This window comes from Rhinoraja longicauda, chromosome 25, assembly GCF_053455715.1.
Source record: "Rhinoraja longicauda isolate Sanriku21f chromosome 25, sRhiLon1.1, whole genome shotgun sequence".
In the NCBI taxonomy this organism is placed as follows: Eukaryota; Metazoa; Chordata; class Chondrichthyes; order Rajiformes; family Arhynchobatidae; genus Rhinoraja; species Rhinoraja longicauda.
The window spans coordinates 25,208,286-25,236,074 of record NC_135977.1 but is presented as its reverse complement, the minus strand read 5'-3'; the positions used below and the strand labels follow the sequence as shown (position 1 = coordinate 25,236,074).

The following is a 27,789-nucleotide window of genomic DNA, read 5'->3' as shown; positions in this document are numbered from 1 at the left end:
CAACGTCAAAGAAACATTTAGACAGGTACATGGATAGGAGAGATTTTCAAGGGTTATGGGCCAAATGCAGGCATATGGGACTAGCATAGATGGGGCGAATTTAGTCAGCATGGAGGAGTTGGTCTAATAGGCCTGTTTCCGTGTTGCAACCTGTCTGAACCTGGGGTAACACTGCGCAGTTGAAATGAGACTCCGTGGAACTAAGCTAATGAAAAGCTCCTCAGTCCCATTTCTAACACAATGTAAATTGTACTCTATTAAAATTGATGCATTTTCTGTCAATGCAAATGTTTGAATGGCTGTGTTGCTTTGAAAACTAATAGGTTGGTGAAACCAAACTGTATCTTATTTATTTGCTTAAGTTTTTCTTGTGATGGGTAACAGAGCATTTGATTTTTTCTTGCTGGTGATGGATAGTCCAGCGGTTCCTTTGATTATAACATCCTTCTATCTTCCTCCCTTCCAAGAGAAGATTTAAAAGGGTGAAGGAGGTACAGGCTAAATTGTAATGTGCTCTTTTATTTACGACTTCAGCTGAATATAGTGGGAGTGAACAGATTTTGATTGTTAATAAATATAATCCCTCGTTCCCAAAAGGTATCCAAATATAGGAAACCCAAATGGCTGATCATTGGCGATACAGTGGTGCAGCGATAGAGTTGCTGCCTCACAGCGCCAGGCACCCGGGTTCAATCCTGACTGCAGGTGCTGTCTGTACGGAGTTTGTACGTTCTCCCTGTGACCGTGTGGCTTTTCTCCAGGTGCTCCAGTTCCCTCCCACATTCTGAAGGCGTGCAGGTTCGTAGGTAAATTGGCTTCTATAAATTGTCCCGAGTGTGTAGGATAGAACCAGTGTAAGGTGATTGGTGCTGGCGCAGACTCGGCGGGCCGAAGGGCCTGTTTCCACGCTGTATCTCTAAAGGTAATTATGCACAGCCCGCATGTTTGGGCAAGTTAATTCCGCAAATCATTGTTGTTATCCAGTTGTCATATCTTCTCTTCTTAATTTTGAGTTTGGTGATATTATGCAGTTTGCTTTGAGGGTGGTGATTCTATGGTTTCACAGTTTTCAATAAAGTGCAAATTCTATTGCGCTCACACTGAGCCTCGAGATGGATTTCTTTTCTTGTAACCTTCCCACAGAGTCTATCAGCATCTCGTGTGAGGTGTCTGTGGAATTCTCTGCCACAGAAGGTAGTTGAGGCCAGTTCATTGGCTATATTTAAGAGGGAGTTAGATGTGGCCCTTGTGGCTAAAGGGATCAGGGGGTATGGAGAGAAGGCAGGTACAGGTTACTGAGCTGGATGATCAGCCATGATCATATTGAATGGCGGTGCAGGCTCGAAGGGCCGAATGGCCTACTCCTGCACCTATTTTCTATGTTTTCTATGTTTCTATGTGTGGAAGGGAGTGAGGATGCTTGTGGCACAGAGACTGCCACAGAGTCGGGGGCCACTGTGTGGTGCCATTGGACTTGATGTTCTCTTTGTTCATCGACTGTCCCGCAAATGCTCGCAGTTGTATGGGTGATTTAATGAAACGCTCAAGGACAGTCGTATTGATTACCAAGATAAAATTACATTTTCTTTTTATAGCCCTGCACATACCCAATATTGTCAGATGCATTTTGGGGAAGGCACATTGATTTATATCTGTACCACAGCCATACTTTTTTAAATTTTTTTTTACTTCCTGAATTTCTCCCTTCATTTGTTCTTTTCCTCGAGCCCTTCAGCCCAACTTGTCCATGCCGACCAAGATGCCCCATCCACACGATTCTCGCCTGCCTGCGTTTGGCCTGTATCCTTCTAAACTTTTCCTATCCATGTACCTGTCCAAATGTTGTGATAGTACCTGCCTCAACTGCATCCTCTGGCAGCTCATTCCATATATGCTTCTCAGGTTCTTATTAAAACTTTCCCTTCTCATCTTAAACCTATGTCTTGTGGTTCTTTATTTCCCTATTCTGGGTAAAAAAAAACTGTGCATTTACCCTATCTATTTCCCTCATGATTATATACACCTCCATAGCATCACCCGCAACTTCCTGCACTCGAAGGAATAACGTCCTAGCCTGCTCAATCTCTCCCTATAGCTCAGGTCCTTGAGTCCTGGCAAATCTTCCCTGCACGCTTTCCAGCTGAACACCATCTTTCCTACAACATGGTGACCAAACCTGAACACAATTTTCCAAATGCAGCCTCACCAATGTCTTGTACAACTGTAACATGACCTCTCAACTTCTATACTCACTACTCTGACTGAAAAAGGCCAATGTGCCCAAAGCTTTCCTGGCCACCCTGTGATGCCACTTTCAAGGAACTATGTGCGTGCACTCCTAGATCCCTCTGCTCCATGACAGGGCCTTGCCTTTCACTGTGAAGGCCCTGCCTTGGTTTGACTTCCCAAAGAGCAACAACTCACACTTATCTGTGTTAAACACCATCAACCATTCCTCAGTCCACCTGCCCAGCCGATCAAGATCTGATTCTTCAGATCAGTGGATTAGGGGGTCAGACATAACCTTGGAGCACATCCTCAATCTTTATATGTAATCCTTGTATATATTAGAATTTGTGGAGAAATTGCCCTTGGAGGATCCAAGCACCACTGTTTGTACATAAACACTAAAGACACATTTCTAATCAGGGCCTCCATTCTTGATTTGTTTTCATTATTCCCTCATCAGACTTTTTAAATTGGCAATGCTATGATCTGTTAGACTAATGCCAAGTCAAGACAACTAACTATGAGAGAGAGGTGTACAGGAATTATTGGTTCTTAACAGTAAGTATGTTTCGAAGTGGTTGAAATAAAATCTATTCCGAAAAGATCTTCACAGAATTCTTTCAAAATTTCAGTTCAGTTGTTTGAATTGCATCTGAACAGTTTTCATGACATGAATAGCCGATTGCAATATGCATGCTATGACTAGCTGGAATCTTGGTTCTCAGGTGCATCAAGTACATCTGTGTACAGGTGCGCCAGTGGAAAATTGAACCTTTACCATTACCTTTCTTTGTAGATCTCACATACAGCATTTTTATAATGAACAATGTTTATGGCCACATACTAAAAAGATACTAAGATTTGATATATTTTCAATACTTGGTTCCAAATACATATGCATGCAGAATAGACAAGAAGATGGAATTGAGACACATATTAAATTCTTAAGGGGTTGGAGAGGCTAGATGCGGGAAGATTGTTCCCGATGTTGGGGAAGTCCAGAACCAGGGGTCACAGCTTAAGGATAAGGGGGAAGTCTTTTAGGACCGAGATGAGAAAACATTTCTTCACACAGAGAGTGGTAAGTCTGTGGAATTCTCTGCCACAGAAGGTAGTTGAGGCCAGTTCATTAGCTATATTTAAGAGGGAGTTAGATGTGGCCCTTATGGCTAAAGGGATCAGGGGGTATGGAGAGAAGGCAGGTACAGGTTACTGAGCTGGATGATCAGCCATGATCATATTGAATGGCGGTGCAGGCTCGAAGGGCCGAATGGCCTACTCCTGCACCTATTTTCTATGTTTCTATGTCTATGTTTCTATGAGATGTATAACTTAGTCGCTATCTGAAGGAAAGTAGTATGAATGTTCACATCTGTTTAGACTTTACTTCAGACTTCAGAGATACAGTGCGGAAACAGGCCCTGATTTTGGCACACCGAGTTCACGTCGACCAGCGATCACCCCGTACACTGGCACTCCCCTACACACTAGGGACAACCTACAATTTTATTGAAGCCAATTAACCTACGAACCTGTACGTCTTTGGAGTGTGGAAGGAAATTGGAGCACCCGGGAAAAACCCCACGCGGTCACAGGGAGAACGTACAAACTCCGTACAGACAGCACCCGTAGACAGGGCCGTTTTTACAGCATTATGGGCCCCCTGGCATAGCAGTGTACTGGGGCCCCTACCGTTACTCTCCCCCACCCCCCTTTCCTTACCAGCTTCCCCCTGTCGTGCCGGCGAAAAGCACTTACCGAAAAGCACTTAGCGATGGACTTACGGTGCTACATTGTTGCGAAAAACACTTACAGATCGCTGTGAGAAGCACTTAGGGATGGAAAAGCAAAGCACTTAGGGAGCTAATTGTTGCGAAACAGATCGCTGTGAGAAGCACTTAGGGACCGAAAATGTTGCAAAAAAAGCACTTATTGAACCTACATTTTTAAAGTAGTATTTATTTATTGCAAGTCACTTAACATACACAGATCAGCATGGGGCCCCTATGCTCAGGCCCATGCGTTAAGACGGCCCTGCCTGTAGACAGGATTGAAGCTGAGTGGCTGGCGCTGTAAGGCAGCAACTCTCTCGCTGTGCCGCCCATCAGAGACTCTCAGGGAGACCATGTTGAAAATGGTAAATGTTTTTGTTCCATTTCCTGCAGGTGGCACGGACATCATTTCATGTTTCATGGGCCAGAACTTCACCATTCCTGTCTACAGAGGAGAGATACAAGCAAGGAACCTGGGGATGGCTGTGGAAATCTGGAATGAAAAAGGTCAGCACAATTTCACGTCTCTTCCTAATAATCTGTTTTGATTTTATAAAGAATGATGTTTTTAAACTTATGATCTGCTCGTTCATCACGTTAATCCACATGTTCATACACATTTTGAAATTGTTCATCCATTTATGTTTCTGTACCAGTCTTCATCTCTTCACTCTCATTCCATATCTCCACTTTGTTCTCCAAATGATCAAGCACTTTCCCCCTATCCGCCATTCTCATGAATTCCACCCCCACGCCCTGTGTCTAGCACCTCAGTCCGCAGTGCGCTATTCTCCATTGCTGCCATGGGCCTCCTCCACTGCCATAGTGAGGCCCACCGGAAATTGGAGGAACAGCACCTCATATTTCGCTTGGGCAGCTTGCAGCCCAGCGGTATGAACATTGACTTCTCCAACTTTAGATAGTTCCTCTGTCCCTCTCTTCCCCTCCCCCTTCCCAGTTCTCCCTCTATCTTCCTGTCTCCACCTGTATCCTTCCTTTGTCCCGCCCCCCCCGACATCAGTCTGAAGAAGGGTCTCGACCCGAAACGTCACCCATTCCTTCTCTCCTGAGATGCTGCCTGACCTGCTGAGTTACCCCAGCATTTTGTGAATAATTCTCCATTGATTGAATCGTAAATCCTCAATCTGATCTGTAAACTCCTCCATAACATTATCCCTTTCCCCATTTATCTTGTGTTCCTCACAGCCTGCCTCTCCTTTCCTCACCAGCCTCCAGCACACCATCTCTTCTTCTGGCCCTCCTTGGTCGTGAAGCAATCACCTCCCCTAACTCCCCTTCTCTGTGGAGCTCCTAATCCTGAACCTAATGCCTTTTGTCCTTCCTGCTTCTAAAATCTTCCCCAAATTAGTCACGAACCAGGCCAAACCAGAAATGGTAGGAAGATGATAAACATACCTTTAGGGTGAAGTTTTGCTTTGCAAAACAAACCTTGTGTTGAACATTGTTTCCTAACTTGACACTTGAACCATCAATGCAACAACAGTGCCATTCCAAACTCCAGTATATTTAACAAACACCCTGCACAAAAGCACTTCACGATTATGCCAGATTTGTGCTTACGGTCTCACAAACTACTCCATCCAGATTCTACATTGGATGGAATTCCACCCAATGCAGCCACACCCCATTGTTAACACCCCGCTCTTCCACTCTCAATTCAAGCTATTACTTCTCTCTCCCTTTGAATCAGTTTTAGCAACCCTTGCATTCTCAGGACCATTACTTGTTGGTGTTCTCCTCATCTCCCAGCTCCACTCCTCTCCGAGTCACCTTGTTGTTGTTCTTTCAGCCTCTCAATTTTTTTAAAATAAACCTGAACTTGGGAGAATTCATCATCCTCCTGCCATTTCTGGAATATCGAGGATGATTATCCTATTTAGTGCCTAATTGGAGAACCTTTAAAACTGTTGTCCATCATAATTTTACTGATAATTGTTGGGCAAATATTGAATATCTTTTCTTGTGAAACTCCAATCATCTGTTCTGTTCAGATATGAACAACTAGGGCTGGAGCAGCACTGTGGCGCAGCTGGTAGAGCTGCTGTCTCATGGAGCCAGAGATCTGCGTTCAATTCTGACCCCAGGTGCTGTATTTGTGGAGTTTGCAAGTTCCCCATGTGACTGTGTGGTTTTCTTCCAGGTGCCCTGGCTTCCGCCCACAGCCCAAAGATGTGTAGGACTGTAGGTTAATTGGCCTCGATAAATTGCCCCAAGCGTCTATGGAATGGTTGAGAAAGTGCGACACAACCAGTGTGAAAGGGCGAGTGATGGTTGGTGTGGACTCGGTGGGCTGAAGGGCCTGTTTCCATGCTGTATCTTTCTTTTCTTTCTTTCCATCCATCCATCCATCCATCCATCCATCCATCCATCCATCCATCCATCCATCCATCCATCCATCCATCCATCCATCCATCCATCCATCCATCCATCCATCCATCCATCCATCCATCCATCCATCCATCCATCCATCCATCCATCCATCCCTCCCTCCCTCCCTCCCTCCCTCCCTTTTGTTCTATCTTTTATGCTTCAGTTTGACTTAATTGTATTTATGTATGGTATCAATTGATCTGTTTGGGTGAAAACAAAGCTTTTAGCAGTACCTTGGTACACGTGACAATAATAAACCCAAACCGAAACCGTGACAAAAAATGTAATTGATTATAATGCAGTGTAGCATTTAAGTAATATGGTGTACATGATTGCCACAATGCCAATGAATTGTTCTTGTAGATAAGTTAATGATCATTTGTGAACACTATTAAACAATTCATAAAGGAGATAGACACAAAATGCTGGAGTAACTCAGCGGGACAGGCAGCATCTCTTGAGTAGAAGGAATGGGCGACGTTTCAGGTGTAGACCCTTCTTCTGACCCGAAACGTCACCCATTCCTTCTCTCCAGAGATGCTGCCTGTCCCGCTGAGTTACTCCAACAATTTGTGGCTATCTTCGGTTGAAACCAGCATCTGCAGTTCCTTTCTACACAATCTCTAAAGGAGGTTCCATCCAAGCAAAGCAATAATATTTATGGGAACATTGATATTGTTTTGTTTCTACTCTAGGACAAGTTCTGTGGGGTGAAAGTGGAGAGCTGGTGTGCACCAAGCCGCTCCCTTGTCAACCGACACACTTCTGGAATGACGAGAGTGGCACCAAATATCACAAGGCGTACTTTGCTAAATTTGCAGGTATGAGCTGAACGGTTTAACACAGCAGAAACTCTGCTTCTCTTTCACTGTGAACAACTGTGGTCCCAGGAATGAGGAGGTTAACATATGATGAGTGTTTGACGTTACTGGGCCTCTACTCGCTTGAGTTTAGAAGAATGAGGGGGGACCTCAGAATAGTGTAGACGTACAGAATAGTGAAAGGCTTGGATAGAGTGGTTGTGGAGAGGATGTTTCCATTAGTGGGAGGTCATAGCCTCAGAGTTAAAGGACGCTCTTTTCGGAAGGAGATGAGGAGGAATTTCTTTAGTCAGAGGGTGGTGAATCTGTGGAATTCTTTGCCGCAGAAGGCTGTGGAGGCCAAGTCAGTGGATATATTTAAGGCAGAGATAGATAGATTCTTAATTAGTATGAATGTCAGAGGTTTTGGGGAGAAGGCAGGAGAATGGGATTAGGAGGGAGAGACAGATCAACCACGGTTGAATGGTGGAGTGGACTTCATGGGCCGAATGGCATGATTCTGCTCCGATCACTTATGATCTTATGGCGATGAGCTCTGAGCTATTGCAGCTCGTGCCTGGAGGTTCACTGGGCTTCTCGATGCCTTAAAATCAATGTGGGATTACGGTTTGGAGGCTCTATGGCTTTGACATTTGAACAATTGTTCAGGATGTTGCAAATGTACTAAACTGAAATATATCCATCTGTCTCATGCCAACTTCTGATGTAAGTAGCAGGACTGAGTTAGAACACCAGTTTAAAACAAGATCTTTTTTTGTAGACATGGAATATGTTGTGCCCTGAGCATGTTGAGCTCCGTGAAAGTGCTTATATTCTAACTGGCGAACTGAGGCATTTCAGCAGACAAGATCAATTTACTCAGCACTGAATAAACATGAACTTCAGCAGGTTCTCCAAAAAACGCTGGGCAAATGATCCAGAAAGGGTGCAGAGAGTGAAGGATAGTTCTGTATAAATTCTGCGCGTAAAGTCAATTCCAGTCACTTGTGGCAGAATGATCACCTACATGTACAGGCACGGTAGCGCAGCGGTAGAGTTGCTGCTTTACAGCGAATGCAGCGCCGGAGACTCAGGTTCGATCCTGACTACGGGTGCTGCACTGTAAGGAGTTTGTACGTTCTCCCCGTGACCTGCGTGGGTTTTCTCCGAGATCTTCGGTTTCCTCCCACACTCCAAAGACGAACAGGTATGTAGGTTAATTGGCTGGGTAAATGTAAAAATTGTCCCTAGTGGGTGTAGGATAGTGTTAATGTACGGGGATCACTGGGCGGCACGGACTTGGAGGGCCGAAAAGGCCTGTTTCCGGCTGTATATATATGATATGATATGATATGTTAGATGGGAAGATCATCCAATCATCATCTGGGTCATTCTGGTAAAGTATCAGCCAGACACTGCAACCTGGCCGATTATAGTATTGTCGCAATAAGTAGCCTTGTCTTGCAGAGGAAGAAAAAAAAAGATTCATGCCCAAATATTTTTCCTCAGCATCTTGTGATTTTTTTTTTTTTCTGGGGCCACTGCCTTGTTTTTATTCTAAGGCAGTCTCTCAGGGTTGAACATAATTTGCTTCCATTACTTTCCCTGCGTTGTGGAGTGATTGATTGAAAGATACAGCATGGAAACAGGACCTTCAGCCCACTCAGTCCACGCCAGCCATCGATCACCTGTCCACACCAGTTCTTGGTTACTCCACTTGCGTATCCACTCCCTGCACATTAGGGTCATATTACAGAGGCTGACTAACCCACATGTCTTTGGGATATGGGAGGAAACCAGAGAAAATCTACGGGTCACAGAGAGGACGTGCAAACTCCACACAAGTTGCACCCAAGGTGCGGATCGAACCCTGGTCGCTGGCAGCTCTACCAGCTGTGCCACTGTGCCAACCAAAGAGCTTCACATGCCACCACACGAGGATGTTAACAGGATTATGGCATTATGCTTCCGCTGTGCTCCTTGAATAAAGACTCGGAGTGCTTAGACCTTCCAGGTGCATGAACCAGGAATGCCACTGAGTTGCTGCGAATGTTGCACTTTTTCGAAGGATGCTTTGAGGCTGTCCTTAAAGCATTTTTCTCTGTCCTTCTGGGAATTGCTTGCTGTAAATTTGTGACCTTGCCTCTGCCATCTGGAGAGTGGGAAGTGTTGTCGGGAACTTTAGAGACGTTTTATTCGTCACTTGACTTCAAGAGAAAGTCCAGTTGTGTAATTAAACACAAGTCTCCTTCCTGTATGTCACAGGAAGATTTACCATCATTCACCCTCTCATGGAGTTGCCGTGCCATTCTGCCTTAACAAGAGGTTTATCGGGCATCCATCTCAATGTGCCACTGTTACAAATAAAGTGCGTGGCGCATCATTGACCATTGAACGCGGTCTTCTTTTATCTTGGGATTCGGTCAACTGAGAGGGGAAGATATTTCTCAATGTTGCCCATCCTAAATAGGGTTGTGGAGTCATACAGCAAGGACACAAGCCCTTCAGCTCAACTCATCCATGCAACCAAGATGCCCCAACTAAACATGTCCCATTTGCCCCTTATTTTGCCCTTATCTCTCAAAACCTTTCCTATCCATGTACTTGTCTGAATACCTCTTGAATGTTGTTATCGCATCTGCTTTAACTACCTCCTCTGACAGCTCAATAATCCTCACCACCATTCTATGTTCTAGATGACAACAATATCATTGCTTGATCAATCAACAGCGCCTATTCCAGAGGAGACTGGGATGGTGCAATTGAATTAATCCTTTGTTTTTTATATATTTATTCATTTAGGGGATCAGGTCGTCATGTTTTGTCTATCGTAATTGTCCCTGTGGTGAGGGGGGTGGGGGGAGCAGGGGGGACAATTAAGAGACACCAACATTGGTGGGTCAGGCATCATACTTGGGCCAGACCAGATATGAATCTTCCTCAACCTTCCTCATTTTAATACATCCGCTTATTTCTTAATATGCTCTTCACTGGACTGTTTGTTAATCTAGAGGACGTGAAAACCTTCTCCAGTACCGGGCGGCACGGTGGCGCAGCAGGAAAGTTGCTGCCTTACAGCGCCTGAGACCCGGGTTCGATCCTAACTACGGGTGCTGTCTGTATGGAGTTTGTATGTTTTCCCCGTGACCTGCATGCATTTTCTCAGGGTGCTCCGATTTCCACTCACACTCCAAAGACGTACAGGATTGTCGGTTAATTGGCTTCGGTAAATTTGTAAATTGTCTCTAGTGTGTAGGATGGTGCTAGTGTGTGGGGATCGCTGGTCATTGTGGACTCATTGGGCCGAAGGGCCTGTTACAGACGTATCTCTGTGTCTAAACTAAACCAGATTGTACCAACTTCAGTCATAGAATCACAGCAGGCAGCCAACACTTGTGCAGATACACATGCATGCTGAGCAGCAAATCATTGCTAGTTCCTCTATTTTTGCATATACGAGGAGGGAATTTGCATTGAATGTTTGGAAGATAAAGTTCTTTCCCGACTTGTTCCCCAACAATCGAGATTCATGGTGGGAGTCACCTCTTGCCGAGGGCAGCCAAAAATTTATTGGCTCCTTCAGTGTCTCAGTGGCGACTACCTGGTATCTGGTACCAAGCTTGAGGTCTAGCAAGTAGCAGTGATTCCCACTCTCTGTTTATGTCCAAGGACGGCACGGTGGCGCAGCGGTAGAGTTGCTGCCTTACAGTGCTTGCAGCACCGGAGACCCGGGTTCGATCCCGACTACGGGTGCTGTCTGTACGGAGTTTGTACGTTCTCCCCGTTACCTGCATGGGCTTTCTCCGAGATCTTGGGTTTCCTCCCATGCTCCAAAGACGTACAGGTATGTAGGTTAATTGGCTGGGTAAATGTAAAAATTGTCCCTAGTGGGTGTAGGATAGTGTTAATGTACGGGGATCACTGGGCGGCACGGACTTGGAGGGCCGAAAAGGCCTGTTTCCGGCTGTATATATATGATATGATATGATATGATATGATATGACTCGGTGGGCTGAAGGGCTTGTTTCTGCACGGTATCTCTAAACTAGGCCAACCTAAAATTGGGAAGTGCCACCACTGTTGGCTCTGCAAAATCATCCCTAATTCACTGGTAGGATTTGTGAACTGGTAGATCACTGTGATCTCCAAGGCCAACATCCCGAGCATTAGATTTTGATCACACTTGCCCAACATTGATAGGTGGCCATCTTGTCTACAGCTTATGCTGGGTATCAGGGAGAGAGATTGTAGTCATTCACATGAAGGATCATTAGCTGCCAACATAATACATAGGACCCAGTCTTTTGATGTCTCTAAATGGTAAGACATATAAAACCAAATTGTATATTGATGTCTGGAAATAATTAATTCCAATTTAATTGTGACAGAATGTCTCAATGTTGGGTGGATCAAAACTTGGCCATCCAATTTTTTTCCTCCATGCCTTATATTGCAATAGCAAAAGATAATTTTACAAATCATTTGTATCATTTGGTTAAGATTCATCCACTGTGACTCATTTTCATCACCAGTCGTTGTACGTTGTTTTGTGATTGTTGGATAAATTTCCATGGAAGCAAAATTTCTGAAGATGTAATCTCCTTCTAATTGATCATCCCTTGCAAGATATTTTTTTCTTGTAGCTGATCCCAGAATCATCTGTCATATCAAAGCCATTGCTTTTGCATGCCCTTGCACCAAATCTGTTTTGTCACAATCTCCGGTTATCCTATTGACTGCAGTCTCCCTGCTGAGTTGCTGCGTTTTGCCCGTGACGATACTTTATTTGCTAAATGAGTGCAATCCTGTTTGGTCCAATTCTACCAGAATGATACAGCCACTTATTACCATGCCTATAATGGTGCAATCAATTAGAAGAGTTATTAGAATTACAAGTGCTTAGGATTTATTGAGCGTGTCTGATGGCACTTTGGTTAAACAAGAATTCAGTCCACACTGTTGATTATAAAGCATATCAAATGCCAGTTGAATAATTATAAATTTAATACACACCCACTCCAAAATTGCTATATATGTATACACACACACACACACACACACACACACACACACACACACACACACACACACACACACACACACACACACACACACACACACACACACACACACACACATACAAACGCACACACACAAACGCACACAAACAAACGCACACAAACACGCGCACACACACACGCACACACACACTCATATTAATATGTATATAATGGTTAGAATGCATGTTTTGTGCTATATTTGTATTGCAAATATAATATTGTAATATAATTGTCAAGGAGAAGTGATGCTTATAATGTGTTCGTCTTTAAACAAAACTCAATTACAATAAGCCTCTCCATTTTCATTAACAAATAAGTTAAGCCACATATGCCTCACCCAGTGGAAAGATCGCCTATTGAATACAAGTGTTATTTGTCATGTACGTAATTCCTGCTCTGCACCAGTACAATATGGGCACCATTTTCACGCGAAACATCACATTGAATACATGGTCCAAATCATGAAGTAAATAGTGAAACCTGGAAGAAAGAGTTAGCAACTGCCAATTCTTGAACCTTAATGTCTTGGATAGCCTTTCCTGGGCCCTGCACATAGAGATATTGATAATAAAGGCATGCCAGAGCATCTGATTCCTTAGACATTTAAAGAGGTTATGTCTCAGAATACTCTCAACAAACCTTTACAGGTGTACTGTTAAAAGTATCCTGACTGGTAGCATCATGGTCTGATATGGCAACTCCAACACACAGGAATTCAAGAGGATGCAGGGAGTGTGGACTCTGCCCAGTCCATCATGGGTGCATCCCTCCCCTCCATTAAAAGCATCTTGATTATTCAGGGTGTCAGGGGTTACGGGGAGAAGGCAAGAGAATGGGGTGGAGAGGGAAAGATAGACCAGCCACGATTGAATGGCGGAGTAGACTTGATGGGACGAATTCAGCTCCTATCACTTATGAAAAGCATCTGCATGACGTGCTGCCTCAAGGTGCCATCTAGAATCCCCACCATCGGAGCCATGCTCTCTTCTCTCTCTTTCCTTCAGGAAGAATGTATAGAGGCCTGAAATCCAACACCATCAGGTTCAGGAACAGCTACTTTTCTCCAACTATCAAGTTCTTGAACTAACCCAATCCTACCTCGACAATAGAACACCATGGGCCACCTCTTTCCCTGTTATGGACCTGATATTGAAATTGTAGCAAAATATTGGATACAATTATAGAATTTGCCAGAGGAGGTAGTTGAGGCAGGTACTATCACAACATTTAAATCGTATTTAGACAGGTACATGGACAGGTTTAGGGGGATATGGGCGAAATGCCGGCAGATGGGACTAGTGTAGATGGGACATGTTGGTTGGCGTGGGCATGTTGGGCTGAAGGGCCTGTTTCCTTGCTGTATGACTCGATGACTCTAATTCCTAGATGTTAAAGTTGTCACTGATTCACGGGTTCCAACAAAGTATGCATATTAATATTGCAAAGAATTGAGGAATTATGAACAGCAACCTCTAGTTTCCACATTTCACTTTGCAAGTGTACACTCCTAAAGTTACTGTCTGATTTCCTCCCTGTTGCAGGGTGCATTGACAAGTCTCACTGTTTGTCATTGCAGCTTCTAAACACATGAATAAACCTCGCGAATGGCTTATTTTGTCATTTGCAGCAGTCTATCTTCACCAAATGACATTTAAACATCCCTGAAAGGAAACAAAGATTACACAGTATAAATCATAGACATTTTTGGCAAATATAAATCTTAAATCGCATGTGCATATTTTACTGGTGACATAATCTAATATCCTTTAAAATTAAATATTGATTTGATTGCACTTTAAAAACAAAAATAAACCAGATGCAGACTGTTGATTTTCTTTCTTTTTAATTGGTTTGAAGAGGAAAAGTTAAGTCATGTAACTGAATGCAAAATATATTCTTTTGAAATTAAAATGAATATGAGGATAATGTTCTGAAGTAATTAATTTGCAAAGAGCATTGGACAGTGCAGCACAGGAACACCCTTTGGCCCACAATGTCTGTGCCAGCCAAGTGCCAATCTAATCTAATTTCGCCTGTCTGTAAACGGTCCATATCCCTCTATTCCCTGCCCGTTTACATGTCTGTCTCAATGCCTCTTTGCTATCGTATCTGCTTCCAGCTTGTGAGACAGGTCCTCCCCTACACAGAACCATGAGGGCTCTCCTTAATCAGGCCATGCTTTTGTAAATGTGAGTAAATCAGCGGGTCAGGCAGCATCTCTGGAGAGAAGGAATAAGTGGCGTTTTGGGTCGAGACCCTTCTTCAGACTCTTATCACTGATGTAAGACTTGCCAGCCTATCCTTTCCCAGATTATCCCTGTTGGGCTTCTTAAACTATTCTCCAGCTTTCTGGTTCCTCGCCCATGGTAAAAGAGGACACGGAGATTTCTGTCAATCTCCTCCTTTGCTTCCTTCAGTATCCCGGGATAGAACCCCTCAGCACCCAGGGACTTATTGTTTTTCCAAGACAAGCAACACTTTTTCCTTCTTAATATCGACATGCCCTAGAATGTAAATATACCTCTCCCTAATCTCTCCATCTTCTACGTCCTTCACCCTGGTGAATACCAATGCTAAGGACTCATCTCGGACCTTGCCCAGACATATATTTCCTTGATTGGCCATAATCCTCTCAAGCTACCCTCTTGCTTCTAATAAATGTATGAAAGGCCTTCAAATTTGCCTTAATTCTACTTATCAAGGTCATTTCAAGGCTCCTTTTGGCCCCTTAATTCCTTGTCTAAGTTCTTTCCTGCTTTCGTACACTGCGATGCTGGCTCGAAGGGCCAAATGGCCTCCTCCTGCACCTATTTTCTACTCCTCAAGGGCCTTGCCTGACTTCACCTTCCTAAACCTTACATCTGCTTCCTCATTCTTTTTGACTAAACTTACGATATCTCTTGTCATCCAAGGTTTCTGATTTTGGCCACCCTTGCCTTTCTTCCTCATGGGAACTTGCTGACTCTGAATTCTGAACAAATTGCCTTTAAAAGCTTCCTTCATGTCAGATGCAGATTTGCCCTCAGACAGCCACTCCTAATCTCCTGGCTCCAGATCTTGCCTAATACAGTTGTGGTTAGCCTTTCTCCAATGTAGTACTTTCATCTGAGGACCCGTCTAATCTTTACCTGTAAAGATATTTCAACTTACGCAATTATAATCATTGCTCCCAAAATGTCCCCTCCCACCCAGGGCCGTTTTTACAGCATTATGGCCCCCCGGGCAAAGCAGTGTACTGGGGCCCCTACCGTTACTCTCCCCCACCCCCCTTTCCCTACCAGCCCCCCCCGTCGTGCCGGCGAAAAGCACTTACCGAAAAGCACTTAGCGATCGACTTAGTTGCGAAAAGCACTTACAGATCGCTGTGAGAAGCACTTAGTGACCGAAAATGTTGCGAAAAAAGCACTTATTGAACCTACATTTTTAAAGTAGTATTTATTTATTGCAAGTCACTTAACATACACAGATCAGCATGTGGCCCCTATGCTCGTGGGCCCCCGGGCAAGTGCCCATCAGGCCCATGCGTTAAGACGGCCCTGCTCCCACCCCTTGAAATGGCGATCACTTCACCACCCATATTCCCTGGTTTAATATAGCCCCCTTCCCAAGTTGGGTCATCTACTCGTTTCAAGAAATGCTTCTGGATGCACCCTACAAATCTTGCCCCATCTAAGGTACCAGCACTAAGGAAGTCCCAGTCTATATTCAACAATCGCAATAAATGTTTGTGCGAGAAGTGCACCGACTGCTTTAGCTATGTTAACTTGTGTCTTTGTTCAAACCTAGGTGTATGGGCACAAGGTGACTACGCTAAAATAAACCCCAAAACTGGAGGGATCGTAATGCTGGGCCGAAGGTAGGTTTGAAAACTTAATACTGTTCCTCTTCTCTGAACGTATATTTGCAGTGGTAGCCGAGGGGTGAGGCGTCGAGGTGGCAGGAGGAAGGTTGTCTATGGCTGGAGAAGACAGATCAAATAGATAGTTGGGCAGAGTGTTGGCAGATAGTGGCGCAGCGGTAGAGTTGCTGCTTTACAGCGTTTGCAGCGCCAGAGACACGGGTTCGATCCCCACTACGGGTGCTGTCTGTGCAGAGTTTGCACGTTCTCCCCGTGACTGCGTGGGTTTTCTCCGAGATCTTTGGCTTCCTCTCACACTTCAAAGACGTACAGGTTTGTAGGTTAATTGACTTGGTATAAGTGTAAATTGTCCCTGGTGTGTGTAGGATAGTGTTACTGTGCGGGGATCGCTGGTCGGTACGAACTCGGTGGGCCGAAGGGTCTGTTTCCGCGCTGTACCTCTAAACTAAACTATACATGATTACAATGTAATCCCAACAAATGCAAGTGGATGCATTTTGGGAAGTCAAATTTCAGTAGGTCATAGAAAGTAAAAGGTAAGGCCCTGAAGAATGTGGATGAACACAGGGATCATAAGTTCAAGTCCATTGTTCCCTGAAGGTGGCAACATGGGTAGATAGGGTCGTGAAGACTGCATGTGGCATGCTTACCATCATAGAGCTGGGTGGTAAGTACAGATGCTGGAATGCTATGTTGCAACCTTACAAAATACTAGTTAGACTGCCCTTGGAATAATGTGCACAGCTCTGATCGCCACGCCATAGGAAGGGTGTGATTGTACTGGAAACAATGTAGAGGAGATTCACCAAGATGTTACCATGATTGAGGCAGCTGCTCTACCATTGTGCCACTGGGGAGAGATTTGATAGAACGTGCTTGGTTTCCTTGGACTGAAGGAGATGGAGGGGCCACCGAATAGATTATGAGAAATAGCTAAGGTGGGTAGTCAAAATCTTATGCGTATAATCATGGCATAAAAAGCAAGATGGCGTGAGTTTAAGATGAGAGCAAGGAGTTTTAAAGGGGATTTGAGGAGAACGAATTTGCCAAAGAGAATGGTTGACATCTGACAAGTAGATACATGCCTGAAGAGATTTAGTTTAGTTTAGAGATACAACGTGGAAACAGGCCCTTCGGCCCACCGAGTCCACGCCGACCAGCGACCCCTACACATCAACACTAGGTGTTTGAACAGGCAAGGCATTGAAGGATATGGACATAATGTGGGCAAATAAGATTCCTGTCAATGGGCAAAGCTATCAGCATGGACAGAGTGGGTCACAGCCCCTGTTTCTGTACTGTATGTGTCTATATGGCTCAAACAATTATCAAGAGCTACATTTGGAATTTGAGCGTGGGCACAGATCGTTTGGTTTATCACTTTCTTTATTAACAATAATATTTTTACGGTTGTCTGTACCCAAATTATAAAACTTCTCGGAAAGTTGATTTTTTTTTTGCTCGGATTTATGTTATAAAACGTTCTGCACTGCGGAAAATATTCCTTCAAGACAAGACTGTTAAGACTTATTAAACAATGCGAAACAATGGATTGACTGCTATTGTCAGCATTCCCTTTCAAAAAAATGCAAATGAGGCAGAATATCTGAAACGTGGGAGATATGGAGACAATTAAATTAGGACAACTTTTTAAGGTCTTATTTAATCCAATCTACAATTTGGAATGGTCATCAGGACATCCTTAATCTAATTTTGTAAAAGGATAAAAATCTGCCAAAACCAGTCACCATTTTGGTCTCTGACATTATATCAATTTGGCTGAGTCTATGCTGGTTTCAGTTTAGTCTAGAGATACAGCCCACCGAGTGTGCACAGACCAGCGAACCCCACACATTATCACAAGCCTACACACACTAGGGACAATTTACACTTATACCAAGTATTCAAACCCAAGGCAATTAACATACGTACCTGCACGTCGTTGTAGTGAGGGAGGAAACCGAAGACCTCGGAGAAAACCCACGCAGGTCACGGGGAGAACGTACAAACCGCGTACAGACAGCACCCATAGTCGGGATCGAACCCTTGTCTCTGGCACTGCAAGCGCCGTAAGGCAGCAGCTCTCATGCTGCGCCACCGTGCCGAAGGACATTTTCCTTTCCGCTCTCCTGTATTTAGTTTCAACACACAGTGGTGCAGCAGTGCCTCACAGCGCCAGAGACCCGGGTTCGATCCTAACCATGGGTGCTGTCTGTGGAGTTTACACGTTCTCCCTGTGACCACGTGGGTTTTTCCCGCAGGATTCTCTGGTTCCCTCCCACATCCTAAAGACGTGTGGGTTTGTAGGTTAATTAGCTTCTGTAAATTGCCCCTAGTGTGTAGGATGCAAAACAGGGATATCATCGAACTAGTGTACGGGTAAGCGTTGGTTGTCGTGGACTAGGCGGGAAGAAGGGCGTGTTTTCCAAGCAGTATCTCTAAACTAAACTCAACTAAACAATTTGTAGGTTAATTAGCAAACATCACAGAAGCATACCCAGATTTAGACTATGTTAGATTTTTAAAAACAGCATTTCATCAGATTTCTGATGTTCGGTCCTACTTGTAATTGTACTAGCATCTCAGTACAGTTCATGCAGATGCATATCATGTTATCAGGAAATGCTGTCAGAGAGGAACAAAATCAGTGCTTCAAAACATAACCTCTCATCAGAAATGGAAATGGTTAGAGATTAAAACAAGCTTTAAGGTACAGAGAAGGCAGGGGGCAAAGATGGGAACAAAAGCAAAGATTGGATGGACAGCAGTGGAAATTAAATAGTAAAATGGATGATGGAAGATATAATCCTTATTTAGACATCACAAGGATACAGTGCAAGCTGGTGGGTTAAACATGATTTTCATGCCTATTTCTTTGTTTCTACATTGGCAGCACAATGGTGCAGCTTGTAGAGCTGCTGCCTCACAACGCCAGAGACCTGGGTTTGATCCTGACCTCGGGTGCTGTCTGTGTGGAGTTTGCATGTTCTCCCTGTGAACGCATGGGTTTCCTCCGAGTGCCCCGGTTTCTAAAGATATGCGGTTTGTCGGCAAATTGGTCTCTGTAAATCACGCCCAGTGTGTCGGGAGTGGATGTGAAAATGGGATAACAGAACTAGTGAGAACAGGTGATTGATGGTCGGCATGGACTCGGTGAGCTGAAGGGCCTGTTTTCCAACTTAAAATAGAATTGCATTACGCGTGCTCAGTTCATTTCCCAGTTCTTATTCTCTTCAGTACAATATGATTGATGCATTGTCAAATTCTATGATTATGTGTATTTTAAACCCAGAATTGTGGCTTTAGAATTCTAGCTTTAGAATTGAAGCAATACATTGTACTTGAGCATCTGGCCTCGGACATTGTTTACAATTCTGGGATGTTTAACATGGGAGTTTAACTCTTGACCCACCAGCTTACAAAATGCAGGTTAGGCAGCAACAGCAGTGAGGTCGGGGGCTTCGTAAGGTCTTCATTCGTCATTCAATTATATATCTTATGATTTTAACAATGACAAATGCCTTAAAGTGAATCATAGACTCATTTAAAGATTAAAGAATTGTTCTATTGACAGCAGCTCACTGATACCTAGATTATCTTAGAAACACAACACTTTTTTACTTTATTCATTTTTTGGGGATATTTGATCATTTCAGACGCCATGACATTTAAGAGTGACATACCTGTTGGGGTCTGGTGTCACTTATCAGAAAACAAGGTGCAAATGGCAGTTTTACGACTCAAACAATTTCATGGTCACTAAAGTTATTTTAAAAAATCCATGTTAACATAGGACATAAGAGCAGAATTTTGCCCGTCAAATCTACTCCGCCATTGGATCGTGGCTGGCCTATTTTTCCCTCTCAACCCCATTCTGATGATTATGATGAAAGTATGATTATGATTCTCTTGCCTTTTCCCCGTAATCTTTGATACTAATCAAGAACCTATCAGACTGAAGAAGGGTCTCGACCCGAAACGTCACCCATTCCTTCTCTCCTGAGATGCTGCCTGACCTGCTGAGTTACTCCAGCATTTTGTGAATAAATACCTTCGATTTGTACCAGCATCTGCAGTTATTTTCTTAAACTCATTAAAAATACCCAACGACTTGGGCTCCACAGCCATCTATGGCAGTGAATTCCACAGATTCACCACCCTCTGGCTAAAGAACTTCCTCCTTGTTGATCTGATTTTAAACTCCATCTTCCATGGTGGGGCCTCTGGATTGCCGGTCCCAATGCTGGGGATTCACCAGCTCGGTAATTTAACCACAGTCCCATCACTAGCACCGTGCCTGCTTGTTAACTGTGCCTTCTTATTAATTGACAATAAACTAAACTGTTGTTCTTTGCGGTTATTGAAAACAGAACAGACTCCTCAGTGGAAACGAAACAGTTAACGTTTCAGGTGTTGGACACATTGTCAGAATTCTTGCCATTTTGTTTTGTGATTGTCGACTTTTGAGTATAAAAGATTTCCATGGATTAACTTCTTATGACTGTAATAGACTGGAAGTTTATGAATCCGTCATTCGTTCCAAATGAATGAATAATGGTGGCGCAGCGGTAGAGTTACAGCATCAGAGACCCGGGTTCGATCCTAACTACGGTTGCTGTCAGCACGGAGTTTGCATGTTCTCCCCGTGGCCTTCGTGGGTTTTCTCCAGGTGCTCCGGTTTCCACCCACATTCCAAAGGCGTACAGGTTTGTAGGTTAATTCGCTTCAGTAAAAATTGTAAATTGTCCCTGGTTGGCAGAAAGGTGCTCCTATACGGGGATTGCTGGTCGGCGCTGACTCAGTGGGCCAAAGGGCCTGTTTCGAAGGGCTATATCTCTAAACTAAACTAAACTAAATTAAACCATATGTTATTTTTTTGCTTCCTTCACTTACATATGTTTTGAACTGTAGAAGGCAGTCATGATGTGCGTTTCATAATTTAACCCCATTCTATAAGGTGCTGAGTAGATTGTTTATTTTTTGAAGTTTATGCTCCAATATGTTTCTCCTTTCTGCAGTGATGGCACCTTGAATCCAAATGGAGTGAGGTTTGGAAGCTCTGAAATCTATCACATCGGTAAGCTTTAAAGTGTGGAGCTCCAATGAGATGTTTAGCTGTAACTGCACAGTGGCACAGCTGGTAGAGCTGCTGCCTCACAGCGCCATAGACACAGGTTGAACCTGATATCAGCTGCTGTCTATGTGGAGTTTGCATATTCTCCCTGTGACCCTATGGTTTCCTCCTGCATCTCAACGACATGAGGGTTTGTAGGTTAATTGTCCTCTAAATTGTCCCTAGTGTGTAGGGAGTGCTTGAGAAAGTGGGATAACATATAACTAATGTGAATGGGTTATCAATGGTTAGCATGGACTCGGTGGGCCGAAGGGCCTGTTTCCGTGCTGTATCTCTAAACTAAACTAAATAGTTGTATTTTTTGCTGCTTTTCAAGGGTTTAATTTCTGCACATTGAATTGAATTGAATTGAATACATTTTATTAGCCAAGTATGTATACATACAAGGAATTTGCTTGCAAGGATTACAACACGATATGCAGGAAACATTGTCCGGTCCTGGAGATTTCTGGCCGCTATTTCTACGTATGTTTATGGCCACTTTAGATTCCAAGCATTCGGTTCTAAATGACTGCTTTGCCTTACATTGCCTTTCATAGAAGCAATGACGTCGAAAAATGATGCTTTTTTGATCATGTGCAATGAAATTCTATGTCAGAATACAGAGCCAACAACTTAAAAGTGCGCCTATCTTGTTATTTTATGTGAACCTTGATTACTAATCAGGCATGAAGATATTTAGCGGGGTCATTGGATAGATTTTCAGCTTGCCATTTGGCATAATGCTCAAAAGATTGGGGCAGCAAAAGTTCCATTACATTTTAATGATAATCAGAAGTGGTAAAGATAAAGAATATTGTTATGTTTTTGTTATCCATTGATGAGGATAGCGTTGTATTCACCCCCTTGTATCAGGTCAACAGCCAACTCTTTCAAAAGACAAAGCGCCGGAGGAACTCAGCGAGTCAGGCAGCATCTGTGGAGGGAAGATAGACACAAAATGCTGGAGAAACACAGTGGGTCAGGCAGCATCTCTGGAGAAAAGGAATAGGTGACATTTCGGGTCAAGACCCTTCTTCGGACATGAGTATGAAGAAGGGTCTCGACCTGAAACGTTGCCTTTTCCTTTTCTCCAGAGATGCTGTCTGACCCGCTGAGTTACTCCGGCATTTTGTGTCTATCTTCGGTGTAAACCAGCATCTGCAGTTCCTTCACACACACCGCATCTGTGGAGGGAATGGGCCGGACAACGTTTTGGGATCAGATCTAGCCGTAAAAGCATTCACAGAGTTATTTTTGCATCGCAATAACATAAAAATGGAAGTCAGGCAAAACTACAGCAGATTTGTCCGTTGAAATGTTTGTGGAATGTATTGGGAAGTCCTTGTGAGAGCAAGCAGATTTGTTTTTGCTCTCTTTCTGAAAGCAGCTTGTGATATTTTGTCGTGCAGTTGAAGCTTTTGAGGAGGTTGCGGACAGTCTATGTGTTCCACAGTACAACAAGGACGGTGAGGAAAGAGTCATCCTGTTCTTGAAAATGGCCTCCAATCAGGTTTTCACAGTAGACCTGGTGATGAGGGTGAGAAGTGCCATCCGAAAGGCTTTGTCCGCGAGACATGTTCCTGCCTTTATACTGGAGACTAAAGACATTCCTGTAAGTTGCTGCACTTTTATTACATCTGTTCACATGCTCAAGCAAACTATCTTTGCTAAGTCACAATTTTTTTCATATCTAGACCTGAACTGTCATGTGGAATGATTGGATGTAGAGTTTCCATCCCATCTGCTTTATGTCCTTAATTAATTCCATTAAAGATCCATATGTTTTCTGCAAATACAACAATAAATACAATGATGAGTACAAAACAGCAAAATTCCTCCTCATCTTTCTAAAGGTGCATCCTTTCTTTCTGGGGCTGTGCCCTCTGTCCTAGACTCTCACATTTGTGGAAACATCCTCTCGATCCAGGCCTTTCACTATTCTAAGTTTCAATGAGTTTCAATAAACTCCAGTGAGTACAGTCCCAATGTCGTCAAACGCTCATCATACATTAACCCACTCATCCCCAAGGTAATTCTCGTAAACTTAAATGGAGGGGTTCTTGTCAAGAAATAGAAACAGTGTTGACATTGACATTGTTTTTAATAGTACACCATCAGTGGGAAGAAGGTGGAAGTGGCAGTGAAGCAAGTTATCGCCGGCAAGGATGTGAAACATCACAGCACCTTCTCCAACCCGAAGTCTCTTGAGCTCTACAAGAACATCCCAGAACTTCAGAATTTCTGAAAATCTTATTTATATATGTGCAAAGTAAATTTTATTTAACAGAGTATCTGTCTCACTTGGAAGAGACTTGGTGCAGTTCAATGTTTCGTTGTTCCTCTCTGCTCCTGCAAAATAGAATGTGCTTATGGACCTCCACCAATAGTTGTACTGTACAAGTAAAATTGGGGCATCTTTAATAACTGGAAAATTGGCTCGATTGGGTGTAATGGTGGTTTTGCATTCCATTGAAGTTAATAGAATGTAAGCAAAAAACTGCTGAGGAACTCAGTGAGTCGTGGCATTTGACGCTGCCTGACCCGTTGAATTCCTCTGGACGCCTGTGTCTCCATTCATGGAACATACCTTTGGCGAAGATACAAAAATACTGTTTCGACTGATTCTGAAGTATCCCTGTCCTCGAGTTAGGTTAAATGCTTTCCCCAGTCAAACGAAACATGTTTTTTTGGTACTGTCTGATTGAAATGTGAACATTTTTTTTATAGATAGGAAATAAAATAATAGCTTATTAAATCAAGATAGTCTAATTTTTACTTTGATGTTTAAATTAATTTTGATTTAATGGAATAAGAAAAGTCTGGGGCAAATATAGTACAGGGAATGTTGGAAATACTTGGTTCAGGCAGCATCTGTGGGGTAAGGACTGACATCTATAGTCAACACGAAAGTTTATCTGGGGATAATTGCCGATAAGGATCCTGCAACACCAATTTACATCCCTGACCCCATCTTTTCCTTCTTTACTTGTTCAATTCCAGCTTCTTCTGCCTTGCACTTTCATGCCTTTGAAGCTGTTTAATCTTCCCTGTCTTCCATCCTAAAACAAACCTTTGTAATTATTGTTTCTTTCTTTCCCTGCCTCTGCACCTTTTGAAAATCTCTCACCTCTCTTAACAGTTTTACCAAACTGAAACAATGGCTTAGTTCCTCCCTCCTTCCACAGATGTTTAACTGACGAATCTTCCTGTTTTTATCTCGCCGTTCTAGGAACTGCAATATTTTGCTTTTGTATTGTCTGGCGCCATTGTTAATTCTTCCTTGGCTGTCTCAGCTCTGGCATAACAACATGATATTGAAGTAATTGATCCTCTAATATGCAACAAACCTGCACTACACAACTGTGTGTTTTAAACTCTTTTATTGCATTTGATATCCCATCCAACATTGCTTTTATTTGAAGATTCAGTTTATGTCAGAAAAACTGAGATTACGCAAGTCTTACGTTGTCACAGATTTTGACCAGTGGGGTAGAATTTATGGTGTCAATTAAATAAATTAAACAGTGGTTTTAATGCAAAATTAATGTTGAGTACCACAGCAGGCTCTTTGTCATAGCCTTTTTCCCTCAGTTGTAAAAGCACAGAAAATATATAAAACATTATGTATTTGGGCGGCACGGTAGCGCAGCGGTAGAGTTGCTGCTTTACAGCGAATGCAGCGCCGGAGACTCGGGTTCGATCCTGACGACGGGTGCTGCACTGTAAGGAGTTTGTACGTTCTCCCCGTGACCTGCGTGGGTTTTCTCCGAGATCTTCGGTTTCCTCCCACACTCCAAAGACGTACAGGTATGTAGGTTAATTGGCTGGGTAAATGTAAAAATTGTCCCTAGTGGGTGTAGGATAGTGTTAATGTACGGGGATCACTGGGCGGCACGGACTTGGTGGGCCGAGAAGGCCTGTTTCCGGCTGTATATATATGATATATGATATGACTCAAAGGAACGGTTAATAAAGCAAAACTGATTGTGATTGTTTGCTCGATTTGCAGGGTTACTAAATTCTGAGGTGATCTTGTTAGAGAGTTATACAGCATGGAAACAGGCCATTCGAGCCAACTTGTCCATGTAAGTCAAGATGCTTATCTGAGCACGTCCCACATGGCCCATATCGCTGTAAAATCTATACTATTTGTGTACCTGATTACATGTCTGTTGAATATTGTAACTGCATCTGCCTCTACAGCCTCCTCTTGACAACTTGCTTCATACCCATTCCACCTCGATATGGCAAAGATTCCCCTTGGGTCCTTTTCAAATCTTTCATCTCTTAACCTTAAAGCTCTGCCCTCTACTCCTGTACCATGGGAAAAAGACTATAACAATCTAGCTTACCTACATCCCTCATAATGTTATACTCCTCTCTATGGTCATCCTTCAACCTCCTGCACTCCACAGTTGCAGCCTATCCAATCTCTCCTTATAACTCCAGCCCTCCAGTCCCAGTCTCTAGGAATCTTTCCTGCACCTTTCCAGCTTAATGGCATCCTTCCTACAGGTGGGCAACCAGGACTGCAGAAAATACGGAAAGGGTGGCCTCACCGATGACTCGTACAACTGTAACATTACATGTGTAGGAAGGAACTGCAGACACTGGATTATACTGAACTGTAATGTGTAACATTGCATGCCAATTCCTGTACTCTATGCTCTGACTGATGAAGGCAAGTGAGCCAAATGCTTTTTTCACCCTGTCTACCCTTGTCACCACTTTCAAGGCACTATCTATCTGTACCCCTCTTTGTTCTACAATACTCTCCTGGACCTTACCATTTGCTGTACAAGTCCTGTTCTTATCAAAACATCACACCTCGCTCGCGCTGGTCTGAGTTAAATTCCATCTGCCATCCCTTGGCCCACGTCCCCAGCCTATTTAGATCCCTTTGTATTCTTAGACAACCTTTTCACAGTCCGCTGTGTCGCCAAGTTTTGTGCTGTCTGCATTCAAATTATTAATATAGATGACAGACAACAGTGGACCCAACACTGATACTTGCAACAAATGCTGGTTACAGGCCTCCAATCTGGAAAACCACCCTCTGACACTACACTACCACCATCTGAATGCTGTATATAATGAGCTTGGCTTTCAATCTGCTGCAGGTAGTGAAGCATGTATGTTCTTTGGGATCCTGCATGACCTTTCTAATATCGATGAGACCATCCATTTCCTGGGCTGACACTCCATTGATCAAAGTTAAAGATAAGGCATTGTGTTTTAACTGCACATGTTTCCGGTATAAATCCCTTTACATTGTATGTTGTTTGAAAATAAAATTTCTTATTGTGAATATTTTCTTAAACGATTTAAACCTATTTCAGTAGTGATTTGTGAAAATTGGAGAGTGATTTTAAGATATCCATAAATTTGATGAATAGCATTTGCCTAATTTGTCAATAGAAAGAAAAATGACCAAAGATAAAATTGTATGGATTCTTCTCTTGCTAACATTATTGATCCATTTTGTTTTTCATTTGGAAAACACTCCCAAGAAGTTAAGCAGTCTTTTTTCAATATATATGGATAATCTGCCATTTATGCGGCACGTTGGCGCAGCGGTAGCGTTGCTGCCTTACAGCGCCAAAAACCCGGGTTCGACCACGACTACGGGTGCTGCCTGTATGGAGTTTGTACATTCTCCTCGTGGGTTTTCTCTGAGATATTTGGTTTCCTCCCACACTCCAAAGACGTACAGGTGTGTAGGTTAATTGGCTTGGTATAAATGTAAATTGTCTCTAGTGTGTGTAGGATAGTGTTAATGTGCGGGGATCACTGGTCGGTGTCGAGGGGGGATCTTATTGAAACATATAAGATAATTAGGGGATTGGACACATGAGAGGCAGGAAACATGTTCCCAATGTTGGGGGAGTCCAGAACAAGGGGCCACAGTTTAAGAATAACGGGTAGGCCATTTAGAACGGAGATGAGGAAGAACTTTTTCAGTCAGAGAGTGGTGAAGGTGTGGAATTCTTTGCCTCAGAAGGCAGTGGAGGCCAGTTCGTTGGATGCTTTCAAGAGAGAGCTGGATAGAGCTCTTAAGGATAGCGGAGTGAGGGGGTATGGGGAGAAGGCAGGAACGGGGTACTGATTGAGAGTGATCAGCCATGATCGCATTGAATGGCGGTGCTGGCTCGAAGGGCTGAATGGCCTACTCCTGCACCTATTGTCTATTGTCTATTGTCTATTGTCTATTGTCTATTGACTCGGTGGGCCAAAGGGCCTGTTTCCGCGCTGTATCTTTAAATTTTATTAATCAAAGTGGCACCAGAACATGGTGACTCTTTGCAGGCTGGATCTAGCAGATCCAATGATACTATCACAATCATTCTACTCTTTTAAATCTCAATTCTTATAAAACAAACCAAAACATAAATCATTAAAAAAAAATTGAGGTCAAACCTTAACTTTCCTATAATTTGATTCTCCAGTGAAACAGAGTTTGACTTGTGAAATTGCTTTATAACTTACTGTCTTTAGACTTTATATATACAGCACGGAAACAGGCCCTTCAGCCCACTAAGACAGCGCCGATCAGAGATCACCC

The 27,789-nt window shown here is 43.3% G+C and overlaps 1 protein-coding gene across 1 annotated transcript in view; it reads left to right on the top strand.

Annotated features, from left to right (window-relative positions):
- Window positions 1-26,535, top strand: part of aacs (acetoacetyl-CoA synthetase) — a 128,410-nt gene extending 101,875 nt beyond the window's left edge. The window contains exons 13-18 of the mRNA XM_078421702.1: window positions 4,395-4,508; window positions 7,088-7,213; window positions 16,039-16,108; window positions 21,130-21,188; window positions 22,637-22,839; window positions 23,335-26,535. Of these exons, the coding sequence (XP_078277828.1) occupies window positions 4,395-4,508; window positions 7,088-7,213; window positions 16,039-16,108; window positions 21,130-21,188; window positions 22,637-22,839; window positions 23,335-23,472 (710 nt within the window). The 3' untranslated portion in view covers window positions 23,473-26,535. The remainder of the gene's footprint in view (window positions 1-4,394; window positions 4,509-7,087; window positions 7,214-16,038; window positions 16,109-21,129; window positions 21,189-22,636; window positions 22,840-23,334) is intronic.
- Window positions 26,536-27,789: the final 1,254 nt, after the last annotated feature.